At 29.1% G+C, this 19,593-nt stretch overlaps 1 protein-coding gene across 1 annotated transcript in view; it reads left to right on the top strand.

Moving 5' to 3' along the window:
• LOC148226159 (uncharacterized) overlaps positions 1–19,593 on the top strand; it is a 156,593-nt gene that overhangs the window by 133,415 nt on the left and 3,585 nt on the right. The window contains exons 4-5 of the mRNA XM_088203831.1: positions 18,517–18,631; positions 19,419–19,576. Coding sequence (XP_088059957.1) covers positions 18,517–18,631; positions 19,419–19,576 — 273 coding nt within the window. The remainder of the gene's footprint in view (positions 1–18,516; positions 18,632–19,418; positions 19,577–19,593) is intronic.

Below are 19,593 nucleotides of genomic sequence, written 5' to 3'. Positions count from 1 at the left end.
AAAAAGATTATTTCACTCACCTTTCATGATTCCATTTTAAATTTTATGTGATTTGTGAGTAAAAACGGGCAATAACAATTGTGGGACATTTTTTATATAGAATAACATTTTCTGAAGCAAAATAATTTGTATAAATATATTTCAACAATATTTTGCGTTCTACTCTAAATATTTTTAATGCAATGGATAACAAAGTAAAAAACAGTGCATATCTTATTAAGGTTTACGACTTCTAATGAAACAAATTTAGATTTTATTTTTAGCGTTGAAATAAACCCAAGTTTTAGTTCAGCAATTTCCGCAATAGTAGTTTACTATAAAAATTTGTAAATATTACTCGCATAAAGATTTACTTGAATTTTTAAGTGAAAAAGACAAAGTTACATTAAATTCATCTTTATATGATGTCTTTTGACAAAGTTGATAGCAAGTATGATAGCAACTTCGATCATTTCGAGAGCATTAGATTTAATCAGCGCTTTGCAAAATGTCTAAGAGTTTTTAGTATATCATAAATATAACCTTATTTGCATATCAGTTGGTTGTAAACTTTTATCTTATTAAAAATTCCATAAATGCATTTTTGTAATACATATTTTATTACCTTATTAGTAATTCTCGTGCTATCATTATAAAAAAACTTTAAATTTATTAATTTCAAGATTGTATTGTATCACTATTTTTATAAATAATTAACAGAAATAATGGAAAATAAGCTTTTTTTGAAGTATTTATCGAATGTGTAATAACGAATTATTAATCTGACACAGGTTCTATCGTTACGTTGCCAAAACAATCATTTCTCCCGCCGCTTCATTGTCAGTATTGCCAGCGTAGCACAGAGTAGCCAAATGATTCGGGCCTATACAGTACTCTCCCTCTAGCAATTTTGTATTTTTGAAACGTGATAGTGTTTCAAAACATGTGTATATCAAAGAAAATTTCTCCATACCAAATAATAAAAATCCGTCTCAAAATAAAAATATAACACACTATAACACACAAAAATATAACACACATGAATTTTATAGATAAAAATTATGCACACATAATTTTTATCTATAAAATTCATTAAAAATAATTAAATTAATTATTCATAGCGTAATCATTGCTGTATATTGATAGCGCAATGCAATATTTTATTACCTATCCGATGACACTCACTTTTTTGCCAAAAATTCCAAAAATGTGACATAGAATTGTAATCGAACAGATTCATGGCTCGCGAATTTTTGCACTGTTTCCTACATATACAGATATTTTTCATATCATTTAAAGTACTTTCACAGCCTCTTTTATTTTCTTTTTAGACGAGATTTACTGTGTAGTATTGTACAGTTATAAGATGGTCAGATCTTGGCCAATTTAGTATATTTAGATGAAATATCTATTCTGATTTTTGAGCGATTATAGATGACAATATATAGATTCAGTCTTGGTTTACGGTTTTGGACTTTATATGAGCAACAAAACCACCAAAAATTGTCATTGATCAAATCATTATATATTATATATAAAAATACTCATAAATACAAACACAACAGGGAATTAATTAATGTCATGAATGCATCATTTGTGGCCAGATCAAGGATAAGGGTGACAGTTTCTTTAAATTTGTGATCATGACAGGTGCGTCACTGCCGAAATATTACAATAACTTTTAGTATATCTAAAAAAAGTATGTGTAGTAACATCGCATTTATAGATATAAACATATTTTAAAATGGAATTGCTGATTTTCTGAGTTGATGTGAGTGAACTGATTAAAACATGCACTAAAGAAACCTATATAAATATTTGTTGTAATTGTGAAAAAATAGTGAAATTCGCACAATATATATATATATATATCCAACATTTATTTAACAGCTATGAATAAATGCTAACACAATATAAAGGTATTAAGACTTGGACTAATTATTAACGATGTGGGTCACGTACGAACTACATATTTTCCTGATAAACCCAGTGCTTCAAATGGGTCGCGATGTTCTCATTGAATAATTCAAATAATACAAAGCGCTTTTGACATATTAATGCACACCAGAGACAAGAATTCAATCATGCATGTCCAGCACAAGTTCGGTATGTATATGTACCTATATATGTACTCGTCTGGCAGTCGTTACACGTTTCAAAGGGACCGTTCTATAGCTTGAGCCGAAAGCTTTGGGACAAGCCAATGCAAAATTAAACGGCAATGTTCCGTATCGGACAGACGCTCAATTATTTACGCTGTGGTAGATTGGCTACTTTTGAGGTCGGCGGTTAATTTAGAAATTACGGGCCTTGGTGATAGATGAAATGTGTTAAAATGCATGAAAGGGGAATGAAGGATATCATAAATAAATATTAAATATTTTATTTTCAATATTTATTTATGAAGAATCACATATTTGTTTTGACTTTTTTTTAAATATGAATAGAATCGAAAAAGTATATTTAATACACAATATCTTATAAATTATAATTTTTATGTAATTGTGTTTTTAGCATCTTATCTTTGCTGTAAAAATATTTTTGTACTGTATTATTTAAATATGCTGTGGTTGGAAAAATAACATTTAAAATGTTTATTATTAATGCTTCATATTAAGCAATGGGCTTTTCTGATTTACTGATTGGTCAGATTTTTAGCATTATTTTAGTAGCGTTGGTAGTTTTTTCTTGTGGTCATTTAGTTTCAGTTAATAAATTTATTTATACCAAATACTATGTATACTAAATAACTTAATTTAATTCCTCAAAATTTCATATAGCAATATTGTCAATTTATATTGATAATTCACGAAATATCTTAACTTATTTTATGTATCGATTAAATCATTTCAATTTAATTTTAGCCTACCATGGATATCCTTTGTAAAAGCGAAACGCTATTTTTGTTAAAGTATTAAATTGCTACGCTGAACTTGTCTCGTTTGTACAGCCTTCTTGAGACGCCTTTACACACGAGTGTGTATCACGGCATATTTTGTTAATTAATACGAGGATCGAGTGCTAGAAAGCGTTAAATAATGGATGTGCTATCCGTTTTCTACAAGTATAACAAAATCCTTTCATCCTACATAATTAATTCTGCTTATCCAGGATAATTACTCGACGGGGAAGAAGAGCCAGTCGGTTCACAAAGACTTTTAAAAAGCAAATCTTTTTAACGGTAACTCATCAATTTAGGGATATAATGACGAGTGGGTATTTTTATACCTGCAACGTATATGATAATATTTTAAAAACGTACTCATATATTGCGTAATCCCAAGATCAATCAATCAGTCAGCTTTGGTCGTTCACAGTTCACAGACATTCGAACTCACATTCTGATATTTAAAATAAAAAATAGAACGCAAAATTTACAATTGCTAAATTTTTACAGTGAACAATTTTATGAAATTGCATGTTATGATTGCATGAATATCCGCATATCCCAAGAACTTTTGTATCTTGAAGCTGAATCGCCTTTTCTCGATCATTTGATAACTGGAGATGAGAACTGGGTTTTGTACGACAGCAATCATTGTATAAGACAGTGATTATTTAAAGCTCAAGTAGCAAAACCTACCACACTGACTCACTGTAAAAAAATAGTAAGTCTGAATGGTGGGATTTCAAAAAAATTGTGTATTATGAAACTTGACAAGCAATAACAGCAAGCTAATATTGTGATCAACTGGATCGTTTGCACAAGGAAGTAAAAAGGCCTGCACATAAAAATATAAGTAATTAGTTCTACGACACGACAATGTGCATCATTGTGTAGTTAAAATGACTATCGATAAAATCATGGAACTTGACTGTCAGGTTTTATCTTACCCACTTTATTCTTCAGACTATTTCGATCAATGCAACAATTCCTATATGGAAAAAAATTCAAAATGCAGACGATGTGAATTATTGGTTATCGAAATATTTTATATCAATACCTCCAATATTTTATGTTAATAAAAATTTAAAAATGATCAAGAGAAGGAAAAAGGTTTTACCTTTACAAATAAATTACATTTTTAATCATTGAAATACGAATAAACAATTAAAAGTATTTTTTGCACCATTAAAAAACGACGTTTATTTCGGGATTACCTATAACCTTTTAAGACCGTTTCTCTAAATATAACACTAGTTTTATATAAGTTGTAAATACATCAGATAAATAGAATAATCACTTTCTTTAAGTGCAATAATATTTATTACTATTTCTGCAAGTACTATTTTATTTATAATAACATATTGTTATTCTCTAAGGGTCTGAGTCATTATAAAAAATCAGTTTTTATTGAAAGTTGCTTATTCTTAAAGGCAGTCTTTTTTATTGTATTATAAAGTTTATGTAATGGACGACTACATTTATTTAATGTTATTTTTGTTATACGAATATATTTCTCTAAAAACATGACATGACAATGCTATTCTTAATGTCTTTTTTTAATTAACACAAAATTGTACTAAATTTATGTGAAATATTATTATATTCAAAACTATAAAGCTCCATTTTCATCTAGGTTACGTTGTTTAAGATACAAACACAATAATTCCAGGAGACATTATATACTAGGATTAAAATTACTACATGCACTTTAGTGTACGTGATGTTTAGCTAAAAGCAGACGCTCATACGAGAAACTGTAGCTCATCAAAGTTTAACTGCATTTTGAAGTTTAACCCTTTAATGCACGCTAACCTGATACATATTTAATATGACATTATTATATTACATTGATAATAAATTTTATTCTAAAAACTAAATAATATTCATACAATAATTTGATTTAAAACAGATGTTATAATAAAATCTTATATAATATTTATTTAAAAGCGATTCTTTGAACATCGAACGCCAAACAACTACAACTGTATTAGTTTCTAAGGAAAAAATATTAATATAAACCTTATAAATAATATAAAATTGTTGCTATAACATCAAAATACACAATGTTCGCTTTGACAGAATAATACAAAGCGACAAGAGAGCGTAACAAAACAACACTGAGCCCCAAATTTACAAAATTGAATTAATTATCCGACCCGCATAATCGACCCTTTTAAAATATCCACAAAAGGTATTGTTTAATATAAAATAGATACACCCTGTATTATACACGTTGATACATATTGAAAGTCAACGGTGGTTAGTGGTTAACACATTTATTATCAAAAACTTCTCCTTGTTATAAATATTAGATAACAAAAATATGTTTTATCCATTCATATTTTATATTATTACCATCTTATTTATCTTAATTTGTGTTAATCATTTTTTACTACAAATGTTATGAATTGATATAAAAATTTATTTGCTTCATTATTATTTTTCGTTTTAATTTACCACAGTGAAATTATTTTTTTTAATTTAAAATGAAAACTGCGTATATTTGTAGTATATTTGCGTAAACTGCTAGTTCATTAGTAATGAAATCGCGTGTCGTCTCAAGTCTTAAGTTAACTACTGTCAGATTTTGACTTTAAATCTGAATCAATAATCAAAGTTGCTTGGTATATAAAACGCGAATGTCCTCTCTGTAACATTATTATAAAAAAATCTTGAAAAAATAGGCAAATTCTAAGTTATTTCGAGACAGTTGTATTTTGAATTTGAAGCAACATTCTATTTATAAAAAATATGTATATTTACGAGGCTTACAAAATGCACACTTGTCAAGTAGTATATTTATTTTATTTGTTAAGGAATGCACACTTGTTAAGCCATACGGCATTGTTGCGTTTTTATATTACTAAATTAAAACGAGCATTATATATCTTTCCAAATTGCATTATGTTGATTTAAAATCAACGCTAGAATTTATTTCTGAATATACTCATTATTTCTCTGAAGCGTACAAGGCATAGGTATTCGCTTTGAGCCTGTTAATAAAATGTACAGATCGTATGTCGCTTGTTTTTGAGCGCGTGCCTGGAGGTAATTACATAAACAGAACGAGCTCAAGTATTCCTTATACAAAAATTCTTGGATCGAAGTAGTAGTCCGAGCGTCGATGTGTATAGTCAGGTTTTGTACCGCGTAATATACACCATATACCCACTTCGCACATTGGAGGGGGTAGTAAGAATGCGGCGTTCTCATAAATAGCTGCTAGGTTACTGGGGACTACATATTTTAGTCTGGCATGTCTCTTGACTGATGTTGTGCATGAATCGTTACATCGCTAAAAATCACCATAAAAAACATAACGATTTAAGGCCCTTTTTTGTTTTATATGAATCAAAGAAATACTTATTTATAATAAACATGTAATAAAAAGTAGTTTTGTAAAATAAAAGTTTTGAATCTTGAAGACTATATATTTTTTTTTTTAAAAATCGTCTAGAAAATATTTAGCACGTTCAGATAAAAAAGGCGTTTTAGCGGTATGGCTAAAAGGACTATTGAATATTGAAACACCAAAGTATATCTTTGACCATCCATAATCAGCAATTTGAAATTGCTTGTACAAGATCCGTTAAAAAAGCACAAAACTAGTTTTTGTTCTAGTCACGTATAGGTCGCCATTAACCTGAAAGACTTAGTTTCGATTCCTTTATGGACTTTAGTGTTTTTTAGCTTTTATTATGTTTGGAGACCAAAATTACTGTATATTTTATAATATAATAGATTAAATAAAAATAAACGTTTGTTGTTCATATAAGATATCGCAAATTCTCTGAAAATAAGCAACTTCAGCTAATAGAAAATATCTTATATGTATTCAACAAAAGAAGCGGCTTTTATAGCGGCCTGTCTAAAAGTACTATTAGACATTGAAACACCAATATACCTCCTTAACGAAATCAATTAACGCTAAGACAAGATTTATTATAAGGTGCACAAATAAAGGAAAAATAACCGTCTAGCAATATAGTCTTTGAGCATGTAGTATTATTAATTTATTTTATTATTATGTTGAGCTTATATAGCTAATTGTGTAACATAAGATAATATAATCAACACATACTTACATATAAAATATATAAACAGCATATAAAATGACTAATATTAATCTCTTAATGCACAAAGGTGCTTCTCTATTTCATTGAGGAAACCAATGCAGATTGTTTTAATTTTGACCGTACTCATTTTCTTATACCTATAATACGCGAAAAATGGATGACTTTTTTGAAGATTTTTATGGGACTCGCAATGTATATATATATATAAACATATTTACATATTTTACACAAATATTTAATCTGTATAACGTCGTATTACGTATTTTGAGCAGCCGCAGCGTTACCATCGCGTCCCTACTATATGTTTAATGCATGGCCGTTATTCGGCGAATATCATGAATATGAATGATACGGTAATTTGTTGACGACCACTGGTGTTGGCAAACAACTCTGCCTGCGACGCCTGTAATTAATCAAGGATGGAAAATCGAGCCTGCAGGTCGCAATTCAATAAAATAGGACCAGGCCGCACGTATCGCATGGATCGACGGACGCGCACAAAAAACGTGCTTTTCATCATACATACATACGTCGGCCATTGTACTATACATACCTAAATATACCCATATAAACGTGGGTATGTATTAATACTGCTTGTCGGAAAATGCGGTTTTCCGCCGGAAAATCGGCGCGTTAATTCGAAATCGATTCAACCTTTTACATATATTTCGAGTATTGTTTTATTTTGGGATTTTATAAATATCTACATATGTATTTCTAATATATTTCATATTTCATACTTGATGCATATGTGTTTGCTTATTGTATATACATAAATATGTATATAGTTTATTATATAATATAATATCTTATATATATTATTTTTCTGGTTTAATATAAATAATATGTTGTGCGTGTCTTGCACGCATAGCATCATATAAGTAGTGCAATATATTTATTTCATTATTTCACTGATATGTGTATGTATATACAGGTATTTACCAAAGTATGTGTAATATATGAAAGTTGTATTTATAGCAATTATTCATTTTTAAGTATGATAGAGATGTGGTATAGTGTCAAATGTCTTTTTTAGTCAAAAGTTTTTTAAATATAATACTTATTAACATACTGTTCTATATTACTAATAGTAATAATATTGTCTATATTAATGAAATCCCCTGCATAGATTAAATATATTCTTAAGCAGGGCTGCCCAACCAGTCGAACGCAGCTTGATTTTAATTCGATTTTTGCTTCATTTGACAAATGTAACATGAAAACACTTAAAACCCAATCGAATTATTCGTTGTGTTAATGTATACCTTTGATAAATGTAATATATATGCTTTTGCCCATATTACGATACCGTCATTCACCTAGTAACAGAATCATCCACGGCGTGGCGCTGTGTGTCATTTGTTTACTGGTCGCTTATAGAGAAGACGCGACGTTCTGTATTAAAAGTGCAATACTTAAGTTGGTGTTTACGTACATACATTATACCACTTTACCCATTAAATTGTACTCAAATATGAGACGTTTCAATATATTTATTAAGTTATTTGTTATTTTTCTTCTATTAATGTTTAATGTCATAACGAGCTACTCTTATGCGTAGATGGCTTACGATAAACGCCAAATATTCAGCAAATATTTCAACTTTTATGAACATAAAAAATACTTAATTATTCCCTTTTAATAAGTAAAACGGTGTGTTTATGTACAAAAAACTCAATTTATTATAAATTCATTAAAAACAACGCCGCGCATGGATGTTAATTATAAATTTATACGGACGCGGTGAAAGGGTTTTGTTACTTTAAAAAAATATTTTTTATAATGATGGCATATTACCTTATATGAAGAATAGAAACATGGATATTTTTACTAAATATATACATAAATGGAATAGCGAAAAAAGAAAATTTCTAACATTTTCAGACAATGCATTTTTAATATGAAACAGAATATCCAAGAAATACTAAAATAATGAAAAATAATTTATCGTTGCAGCAAAACATGTTTGTAAAAGCTACTAATAAACCACTTGAAATATTCAATTATAAAATAAATTAATTGCATCTTTGCGAGTGTGTTAAATATTAAGCAAAAATAAAAGTATTTTTGATGAAAATTTAACTATGGAATTGTTTTTGACGGTTTCTGATTTTTAAAATTAAAAGAATATTATTAGGCAATTTAAAGACTTACAACTTTTGAGAAATACAATCATGTGATAAATTAAAAAATATAGTAAAGATATAATATCGTAAATAAAAGAGAACATAAATATATGGGTTGACTTTTGCTTACAATTTGATGAAGCAACTGATGTGACAAATAATGCATAATTAATATTTTTCCGGATGGTATTTAACAATTTTTTAGTAGAAGAAGGAATCCATAAAGTATGGATTCCTTCTTCTACTAAATCGGATCGAGAAAAAATGATAAATTTACAGTTTTTAATACCTTTATAATAGAAATAAAGTTACCCTACAATTATAAAATAAAGTAGATACTTGTTTTAATTCAACATGATTTTTTTATGAATTAATTGACTTATACAAATCTATTCGTAAATATTAAATTATTGCTTAACATAAATTAGAACTATTTATATTCAATGTTAGTTATAAATTTGTTTTATTTATTGCTGATAATAAATAAAACAAATTTATAGAAAAAATAATAGAAGAAGTAGTAATCAAACAATTAAAGGAATTTATTACTTCTCAAAACATAATATGTGAACAACAATCGGGATTCAGAGAAAAGCATTCGACTGAAACTGCATTACAAGTAGTGATAAATGATTGGCTGTTGGCTAAGGATACAAACAAAATCATTGGAGCAGTTTTCTTGGATTTCAAGAGAGCCTTCGAAACAATAGACAGAAAAATAATGTTAAAGAAATTGGAGAGTATAGGTATAAGTGATATAGTTTTAAGATGGTTTAATAATTACTTATATAAAAGAAAACAAAAAGTTAAAATAAATAATGTATATTCTGAAGAGAAATTAGTGTCTTATGGAGTACCACAAGGGTCTAAATTGGGACCATTGTTATTTGTTTTGTATATTAATGATATAGTTAATAACGTGAAAAAATGTAAAATTCATCTATCTGCGGATGACACATTAATGTATTGCATAGGTGATAACATTAAAGAAATTGTAAATAATTTAAATAATGAATTAAGTATATTAGAAATATGGTTAAAGAATAATGTACTTAAATTAAATGAGAATAAAACTAAATGTATGTTTATTAATTATAAAAATGTGTTAGATAATAGTACCAAAATAGTAATAAATAACTCTAGTATAGAAATAGTGGATAATATAAAATATTTAGGAGTAATTGTTGATACAAAATTAAATTTTAAAGAACATTGTAATTACATATTAAAAAAAATTAGTAGAAAAATATCTAGTTTATTATCTAGATTAAGAAATATATTAAGTATAAATACAAAAAAAAAAAATTTACAATAGTATAATATTGCCCCATTTTAATTATTGTGCAACACTATTAAATATGTTAAATAAATTAGATAAACAAATGTTGCAAAAATTACAAAATAGGGCAATGAGAGTAATCTTAAATAAAAATAGATTAACTAATTGTAAAAGTATGATTGATAGATTAGAATGGTTGAATGTTCAAGAAATATTGAGTATGAATGTTTTAGTATTTATATATAAGTTAGAAAATAATATGTTACCAAAATATTTTAAAAAGTATTTAATAAGCAATAAAGATGTACATAAATATAATACTAGAAATAAAGAAAATTTAAAGATAATTAAGTATAAGAAAACGAGTACGGCTAGGGGAATTATGTACGAAGGTTTTGATTTATATAATAGTCTTTCAAGAGAAATCCGAAACAGCAAAAATATAACGGGTTTCATAAATGGAATAAAAAAACACCTTCGTACATATAGAAATAAATTATAATATTAAGACTTTATTATTGTATACTTTTATTTTTTCTTTCTGTTATGTATTTTTTATATGTTTTTATATATGCTTACTAAATTTGTTAGATGTAAAGATTAGCTATTAAGCTAAATAAATTAATAAAATAAAATAAATAAATAACAAATAACGTAAAACTATATGTATTTATGTATATCAATCTGAACTCTTGATATTTTCATTACTGACTTTAATGGGATTATATTTTGGCATACGATAGATGTAAAATTTAGCTGAACGGATACCATATGAATTTTAATAAAGTATTTAATAACGTGTCACATATATTATCAATAAAATTGACGATGATAATTAATAAATCATATTTTTACAATTTGTGAAAAACCTTAAGAATCTCATCTTTAAACAATTTTATTAAATTTATATAATAACGATATTGTAAATATATTATTTCATTAAATGCCGATAAAAACTAAAATAATAATAATTTTTTTTCTCAATCTGATCTCTTTATGTTTTCATTTCTTTACAACCTCAATAGTAGTATATAATACACTGAAATAGTGAGTATCTTAAAGCATAAATAATTGTTGTATATTATATATAGTCATATTAAGTATACTATGTTTTAGTAAAATGTGATTTATTATTAATTTGTCCAAGAACTAATTTTTTATATTAAAATATTATGTATATGTTACTTTCATGTATATGTTTTGTCGTATTTATTTAATTAAAGTGCATGAAAAGGGAACCTTTAAAATAAAATTAAAAAACTACTATCAAACTAGTTTAATTTTTGAAATATATAGAAAAAAAAAATCTACAAAAGAATGACACACAAAAAAATAATTCCTTGTTTCACAGAAGCGTTCAATAACGATATTGAAAACTGGTACAATTGCACATTTCTTTATAGCATACCCTTACCTTCCAATATGTATTTGGGAAATATGATAAAAATGTTACGGTATATTTTTATCCTGGTTCAAAGCGTGCTTCAATGAATCAACCAGCCATGAAACGACGAGACCTTATCATTCGAGGCACATTCAATTTTTATTTGTCGGATGGAACTTTCCATCGATATTGGTTATCATGTTTGCCCATTTGCGAATTAAGGCGCGGTTCCACGTGATACCGGAAACTTGTCTGCTAAATAATCGTTGTTTACCAGACAATTTTCCCCGAGGCTTTTCGAACGGTGTCTAGGCCCAAAAATATGCGGGCTCAATATTTCTTCTGGGTAAATACTCGACTGTGAACCTACGTTCGTTACTCGCATTCAAACGATTCTTGATTTGCGCTCGCTTGCTCATTATATCCGTATATGTTCATATTTCACGTGGATTAATGCGATCTGTGTTTACATGGGGAGTATGTTGCTTTATGTATTATCAAAATATGATATGTGTCGTAGCACAGAAGGGTGCGATTATATTACATGTACCGTAATTATATTGTAGATTATTTACACCAAAAAATATATATGATGAAGAAGCAGCTTATACACGGTCAGGCGAGTGATCGAAAAGATTTGAAGGAAGTTTGGAAATTAAAGATACAAAATATATTTTAAAAACATTTAATTTGGGGTAGCATTATCGGTATATATTGCTGTTTATAAAATGTATAGATCGTTGAACGCCAACAGCGATTTCTCTCTTAGTTTATTTTGAATGATTTTATCTTAAAACATCGTCGGCGTTCCTTTTAAAATCGTATGCAATTGTGTTTCAGAAATTCCGTTGTTGAACCTATGCAATTTTCTCGTCGGCGAAAACTTTAAAATTGACAAAATCTTGTCGTTATGTAACAACAGGCTTTCATAATCGTAAATATTGAACTCTGCGCTTTTTTATACAATTTCGTAAGAACCGTATCAGAAACCAACAATGCGAGTTGCATTAACCCGTCGCGCGTTGAATCACTGACCCAATTGTGATTTTGCACGATTTAGGTCACGGCTATGGCGCATTCTATACAAACTCGAACCATTCAATTAGAGTGCCCATTTTTTATATGTATTGTACACTACACCTGTGCCAAACAACTTAATACTAATAAAATATGTGTACGTAAATTTAATTTATTCGGAATAATTCATGGGTTCGATCTTTTTTATTTGAAATAATATCTTTCTATGTCATAGGTTTTAAACCCTTGTATGTCTAATTACTATAAGCATCTATTAAAAATGGAGGATCACATTCTTAAAACTCGCGTTAATTACTGTGACCAAAAATGACCATTCATTAATAAGGATAAACTAGACAATAATGTAAAGGATGGGACCACACAAATGCCCTCGTTACGACTAGAAAAAAGGGTTTCAAATAAATAACACACAAGGATTCTCCGGTGCATTGATTGAATATTGCTTTGTTACGAAACGGCCACGGCAAACAATATATCAGCCGAAGACAAAAAGCACCGTAATGTCACAATATTCCCGTTGTACAATTCGACCTCGAAGATGTCCATCAAGCAAATGTCACTTTCTAAAGGCGTATACATATTACGTTGTTTCTTTCATAGGGCTGCAAAGCTTGCTGACAAATCACAATCATGCAGCGATTATCCAACCAATCATTGCACTCGCTTCTTAGAACAATGAAATATGACATCTCTGGCGAATCGCAGATGGGGGTGTTTGTGTACAATTGCATCGCTTCTTATATATACTTACGAAATAGGCTTACGTTTTTAAAATGAAACGGTTTAAATGCTTACTCCGGCGGTCAGTAACCAGAGGGTAGAAGAACAATAGTAAAATGTATTGTTTAGCGCATATCCTTTCAAACAAAAAATATTTTTTTGGCGGTACTAATGGGAAGAATAACATTTCGGGAAGGATGTGCTGTTATATTGTCTGTGCAATATTTATAATATATGTTTTCTATCGCTGTAAAAAATACTATGAGTGACCTTAATTTCGAGACGTGTTTTCGTATGTTTGAAATTTGAAAATTGTGCAAGTTGTTTAAGCCTCCACAGTATAGCATACAGCCCTTATCATATTAATGCATCATTCAGTGATTTAAATAGTCTTCTTAATAAATATTTTATACAATTATACTCCCACCTTAATTTGGGCCCACTAACTTTTTTTCGCCCGTCTTTCTTGTTAAGAAACTTTTTTTGTGTTTATCCTATTTTTACTTGCGCTGCAAATGTCCAGCCAGAATGAAATTTGGACCCAAAAATAAGTTCGTGGTTGTACCGCAATTTTTATGGTAGCACTTGAATAAATTAAATTAAATAGATCTCGAATTTCTTTTATAAGAATTGGGCAAAGAAGGCACAGAAAAAATCTTAAACATCCAAGAAATAATTATATGAACATTAGAATACGGTATAATATTTAGATTCGCATATATGAAATCTAGGCTTCAATATCATATAAAATAATAATAATAACAATTTTCATTGTGAGCCGAATGTCGAAGGCGTATGGCTTTAATGGTATTATACAGCGTCTCAAGCGAAAAGAAGGGGCGAGCCTCTTTTAATTACATTTTTAAAAATTGTCTTGCCCCTGCCTCCAGAAAAGCAATTAAAAATGCCTCTTCTCCCTTTGGTAATTACTTTTCCATTTTCCGAACGACCGAGCTCCGTCCGGTATGAAAATGCGATTAAATCTGGCCCACTATTTCCCGAACGGTTATTTTAACGATCGTTCAATGAAACGGAACGAACGCATTCTTCTAATGGCCGTGATTAATTACCGCACAGATTTAATCCCGCGTACCGCTGTGGTTTGTGGAAATTAGCAAAAAAAACGTTATCAGTTCCATAATCGTTCAATCTAAAAAAAAGTACCGATATATGAATTATGGTTTTAATAAAACCGCAACATTCAATTAAATATGAATTAGCTATTTTAATTCCAGTTCTAAAACCAAGTGGCAAAATAGTGATAAATTATGGATTAGTAGCTAAAGATGCAATAATATCATTGTAGAATAATTACTGGATTCAACAAAACATTTTGAAGAAACGACAAGTATTTTTTCCAATAAATCTTGTGAGGATCTTAGGTTGCCAATATAAATATAATTTGAACCATTGATACTCAAACACATTATTTTATTAATTATAAAAATAGATAATATATTATACATACATATGTAAATATATAGCATACAAAAAAAAGCACCATACAAACACAGATAAAAAATACCTCTGCACATTTCCGGGGCACAGATACTTTATGATTCCTGGATGAGCTCTGTAGGCTGCAGTTTCAGTAGACTGCTGTTGGTGGCCTTCTTCAGAGGGTGCCATAATTATGGGCGTAGATCCCTGTTTGACAGACCAAGAAAAATAAAGCCTTCTCTGCTCCCTTTGACGGCCAATTAACTGTCTGGTATGGCTCGAAACTCTTGATATCCTCTGCACCTTGCGAATATAGGGAATTTTTCAGAAGAACTCAAAAACGTGTGACAAGGCACCGATTTATATATTTTTTAAGAAAGGCTTTATTCTCTATATCTTATATTTTAGCTACATAACAATGATGAGGTTTATCTTAAACTTGTTTATATCTCCAAGATGTAAAAATATTCAACCAATACTCATAACTAATGTACGTCGGTCAATTACGTGTAAACTATATTTATGCAATTAACATGTACAACCGAGCATCTCATTGGGGTCAAACCTATCAGTACTAATGAAACATCGGGGGTAGAAACCCCCTAACACATTATGGAAATTAATAAATAAATATTGCGCTGCTTTTTCGTTATTCTAAAAAGATACTTTAACCCATATAAATACGAAATTGTTTTCTTTGAAATGTATTTCCATAAATTTATCTGAAATAACATCATATAAACTTTCTATTGATCTTATTCATGTATATCTTTCATTATTCATTTTATTTTTATTCACCCACTTCGAGACACTCAAATAATCATCTGGCACAAGATTTTTAAATAGACTTAAACCGATTCTTATTTTCTCTCTTTCTCTCTTGTTATCTCGTTGTCTTTATCGAGTACACGGAACTACGGTCCTGTATATTTTTTTAGACCCTGCCACTCTCAGAGTCTACTTGCTTTAATTAAAAGATAAAAGATATCGCTTTTAAATCCGGTGCCATGGGTTTAGCGACAAAAGTGTTGAGATAATGAGGGACTCGACTCGAGAACGAGAAGAGAAGACGTTACGGACGAGAATGAGCAACATATTGTTATATGAAAAAGATAAGAACACAAAATATATTACGACAATTATTTAACAGTATTATATTATTTTGATATAACAATTAAAAAATACTAATGTCTGTCAAAATTTTATTGCAAAAATACCCTAAAAAAAATACAGAGATAATTATGATGTGCAACATTTAGACTTTTTTCTATAATTATAAGAAAACTATGGCAAAAAACGTAAATAAATAAAAATGTAAAATTTTCTGAATTTAAATCATGTCGAAAATATATGTTTATTTAATATCGTGTAATATTATGTATAGTTTGTATAGCTATTTTTACGTATACGTTTTCATAATTATTAGCCGACGTCATACCTGTGCCAATATTGACGCAGTGAAGAGGGAAGCAGTTGCCGTAAAGATGAGATTTAAAAATATAAATAAATTTCAACTTTTTTTAAATATTTTAGAATATAAGGAAAAATGGGGAAAAAATATTCGACTCGCTTTGGATTAATCCTTATTTAAACTGATGGATTATGGGTCATAATTAAGAAAAAATCAGTCGTACAACTCAATGAGCAGATAAAATATAAAGTTTGCCACGACGAATGTGAACTTAACTGTGAACTCGTTGAACCGTTTGTTAATTCCTTGCTTTTCTTGTATTTAAGCAGTATTTGAGACTAAAGTGGATATAACATAATAATAATATTTTACGTAATCTCTGTTGAAAAACAATATATTTCACTCAGTATTTCGAAAATAATATTGATAAAACATTTAAATGTCTATTTATTTTATCTTGTTGAAGATTGTTATATACTAAGAAAAGTGGTTGTAAGAATTTATAATACTTCTTATACCTTGCAATTTCAATACACAGACATGTATTAACATATATTATATAAAATTCAAACGTAGCAATTTGCCCTGCATTTTGCAGAATTTTCAAGGATATTTTTCAAGTAGCGCTTTAAAAAGCCATTATCAATGATTTGTAGTTGTTGGAAACTGGCTGCAACTACCGTCGCGAATTTCTTGAGCTTTAAGCTCTCTCCCTCTTTCGTTATCGAAACGACGCTCACATGTAAATGGGGGGCAATATATAATAACGATGTTTTGAGATCAAAACCTAATCGCTAGAAACCACGGCGCGAAAAATTAATGGGGCTGAAATGATATTAATACTACATACATTTTTTAATTTATCTCACAGATCGTTTTGAACAGTAAGACTTCTATTCGATTTCTATTGTGTATTAACAATGAAAAATATAATATAAGAGGGTCCTTGCAAGTCTATAATGAAAGAGGGATAAGTCCATTGTATCATATAAATGTATTTTTAATTATTTTTAGTACCCTGTATATTTTTATATAAAAGTTTTAAAATCTAACATTATTAAAAAATACTGTACCTAATAAGGGACGATTTTCACAGATATCTCTCACTTTTAGCTTAATTCTAAGCTATCTTCAATAAGTTCTTGTGTCGGCTAGAGTGAATTATTGAACCCGTGGGTCTTGCATAGGGTCTGATCTCATATATTTTTCTATTCGCCCACGTGAATATAAAATATAACGTGAGAATCGCATTTGCTCTGAACCCTTTGTATTCAACTACTATGTAGAGCATTCTCCGAAATAAAAATAGTAAATATGTTAGTTGGAAGTCTTTTCATTGAATGTATGTATTTTTTGTATTGAGTTTTTGAATTTCAATAATAAAAAATTAAATATTATCTTTAGATTATTTGGTTCGACCTGTATATTAAACATTTGTTTATTTTTATACACTAACAGAGTTTAGGTAAAAAAAGTTTATTCGACCCGAGCTTAATTAACCGTAATACTAATTTAGAGGTCTGATTTCACACGTCTCTGACCAGAATTAATTAATTTGCGCCTGGTTGGCATACTTTTGCTTTTAAAGCATATCGGGCTTATACCACTGCATATGTATTTATTATATACATATATGTATGTATATCAAACACTAGCTAAAACAGTAAGCTTGTTTTTTGTGATAAGATTAAGTGATCCATGACATTTGACAGCAATCTGAAACTATTAATAAACAAAAACAACCCATTCTTAGTTTATCATGTAATTCAGACCTTTTGGAACTGTATTGTATTTCTATTTTTTCTTCGGTCAAAAAAACAGATGATCTATTATTAAGGCTAAATATATTCTCTCAATGAAAAAAATAGTATTTGAAAGCTCTGGGATGAAGTAGGGATTTTGCTGTATCGTCTTTGTTGTAGTATTTATACACCTAGAAATATGTGACGCGTTTCAATATCCAGGCTAGTACAAAATGCCAATAAATTCATTAAATCAGTGTAAGGGTTCAAGCCCGGGCTTAACTTTAAGAAGGGTTTCGGCCATAAAGTGGTCGTCTTAAGTAATACATAACCAATAAAATATATGCGGGTGTCTCGTAAAACAGGATCAATATAATTTTTAATGTGTGTGTATTTTAATAAAATCAGAATAAAAACATATATTTATTTTTTAGTGGACACAACTTCGCAATACGATGCTGCAAGAGCTTATTTAAAAGAATTGGACATCATGAGCAACGTCTGGATTGGCTTAATCAAAAGTAATGAAGAGGGCGATTTTAGCTGGACGTGAGTAGAATTTCTAATACACTTTATATTGAATAATAAAATAGTTTTCTTTGTGTTTATACAATAGTATTTTTTTATATTTAATAAGCACAAAAAAACAAACAGATTTTTAAATGGCTGTAAATCACAGACTATTATTGATATAGAAAATACATACATATATATATATTTATGAAAGCTCATTCTTATTTTTTGATGTCATATTTAGCATTTGTAAAACATGATTTATAGCAGAAATGTATTCTCAGCTTTTTCAAGTTATATTGTATGCTTTAATTCTTTATTATTCTCCATCGTATTTAGGTGTTTTGGATGCGAAATTAAATCAATCATGAAAAAATCTTTAATATCTTAAATAATATCCTATCTTACTAATAAAACATATGATCGTTTTTTTATGTAACAGTTAGTCTTGTTGCCTTAATCGCATATGTGCTTAGTGCATTTTAAACCATTTATTTTGTATTTTAAACTGAATAACTGATTTTTGTACCATTTTTTTTAGGTTTAATCGTTATAAATATTGTATAATATTTGAAAAATACTATGTATAGTCAGACGCGTACCGTGTGATACTTTTCCTTTCGCTCGCTCGCGTGCTAAGTGACGAGAGTGAGTGAGAGATAAGGGCGTGCGTTACATGCGTTCCGCGCGCCCTTATTTCTCACTCACTCTCATGAGCGAAAGTATCTTACAATACTATCTGTACTATATTGTATTCATTTATGTATTTATCTATACATAGAATTTTATTCTCCTTACTAATGTAAATATCAACTATTTTCAGAGATTATAAACCATTGAGTGGTGAAGGATATTGGGCCGCTGCCCCAGGAGACGGACGAGCGCCCCTTTGCGCCGCCCTAGACCCTGCCCATGATTTCCGGTGGTCTGCCCTTAGTTGCGGTGGCCCTCAAGTGGCATCTTTCATATGTGAACTACCAGGTAGCGTTACTGTATTG

The sequence above is a fragment of the Plectrocnemia conspersa genome, unplaced genomic scaffold (assembly GCF_051122295.1).
Source record: "Plectrocnemia conspersa isolate PC_06_02 unplaced genomic scaffold, ASM5112229v1 ptg000014l, whole genome shotgun sequence".
Lineage (NCBI taxonomy): Eukaryota > Metazoa > Arthropoda > Insecta > Trichoptera > Polycentropodidae > Plectrocnemia > Plectrocnemia conspersa.
Note: the sequence above shows the minus strand (reverse complement) of the source record. Positions and strands in the feature narration are given on the sequence as shown.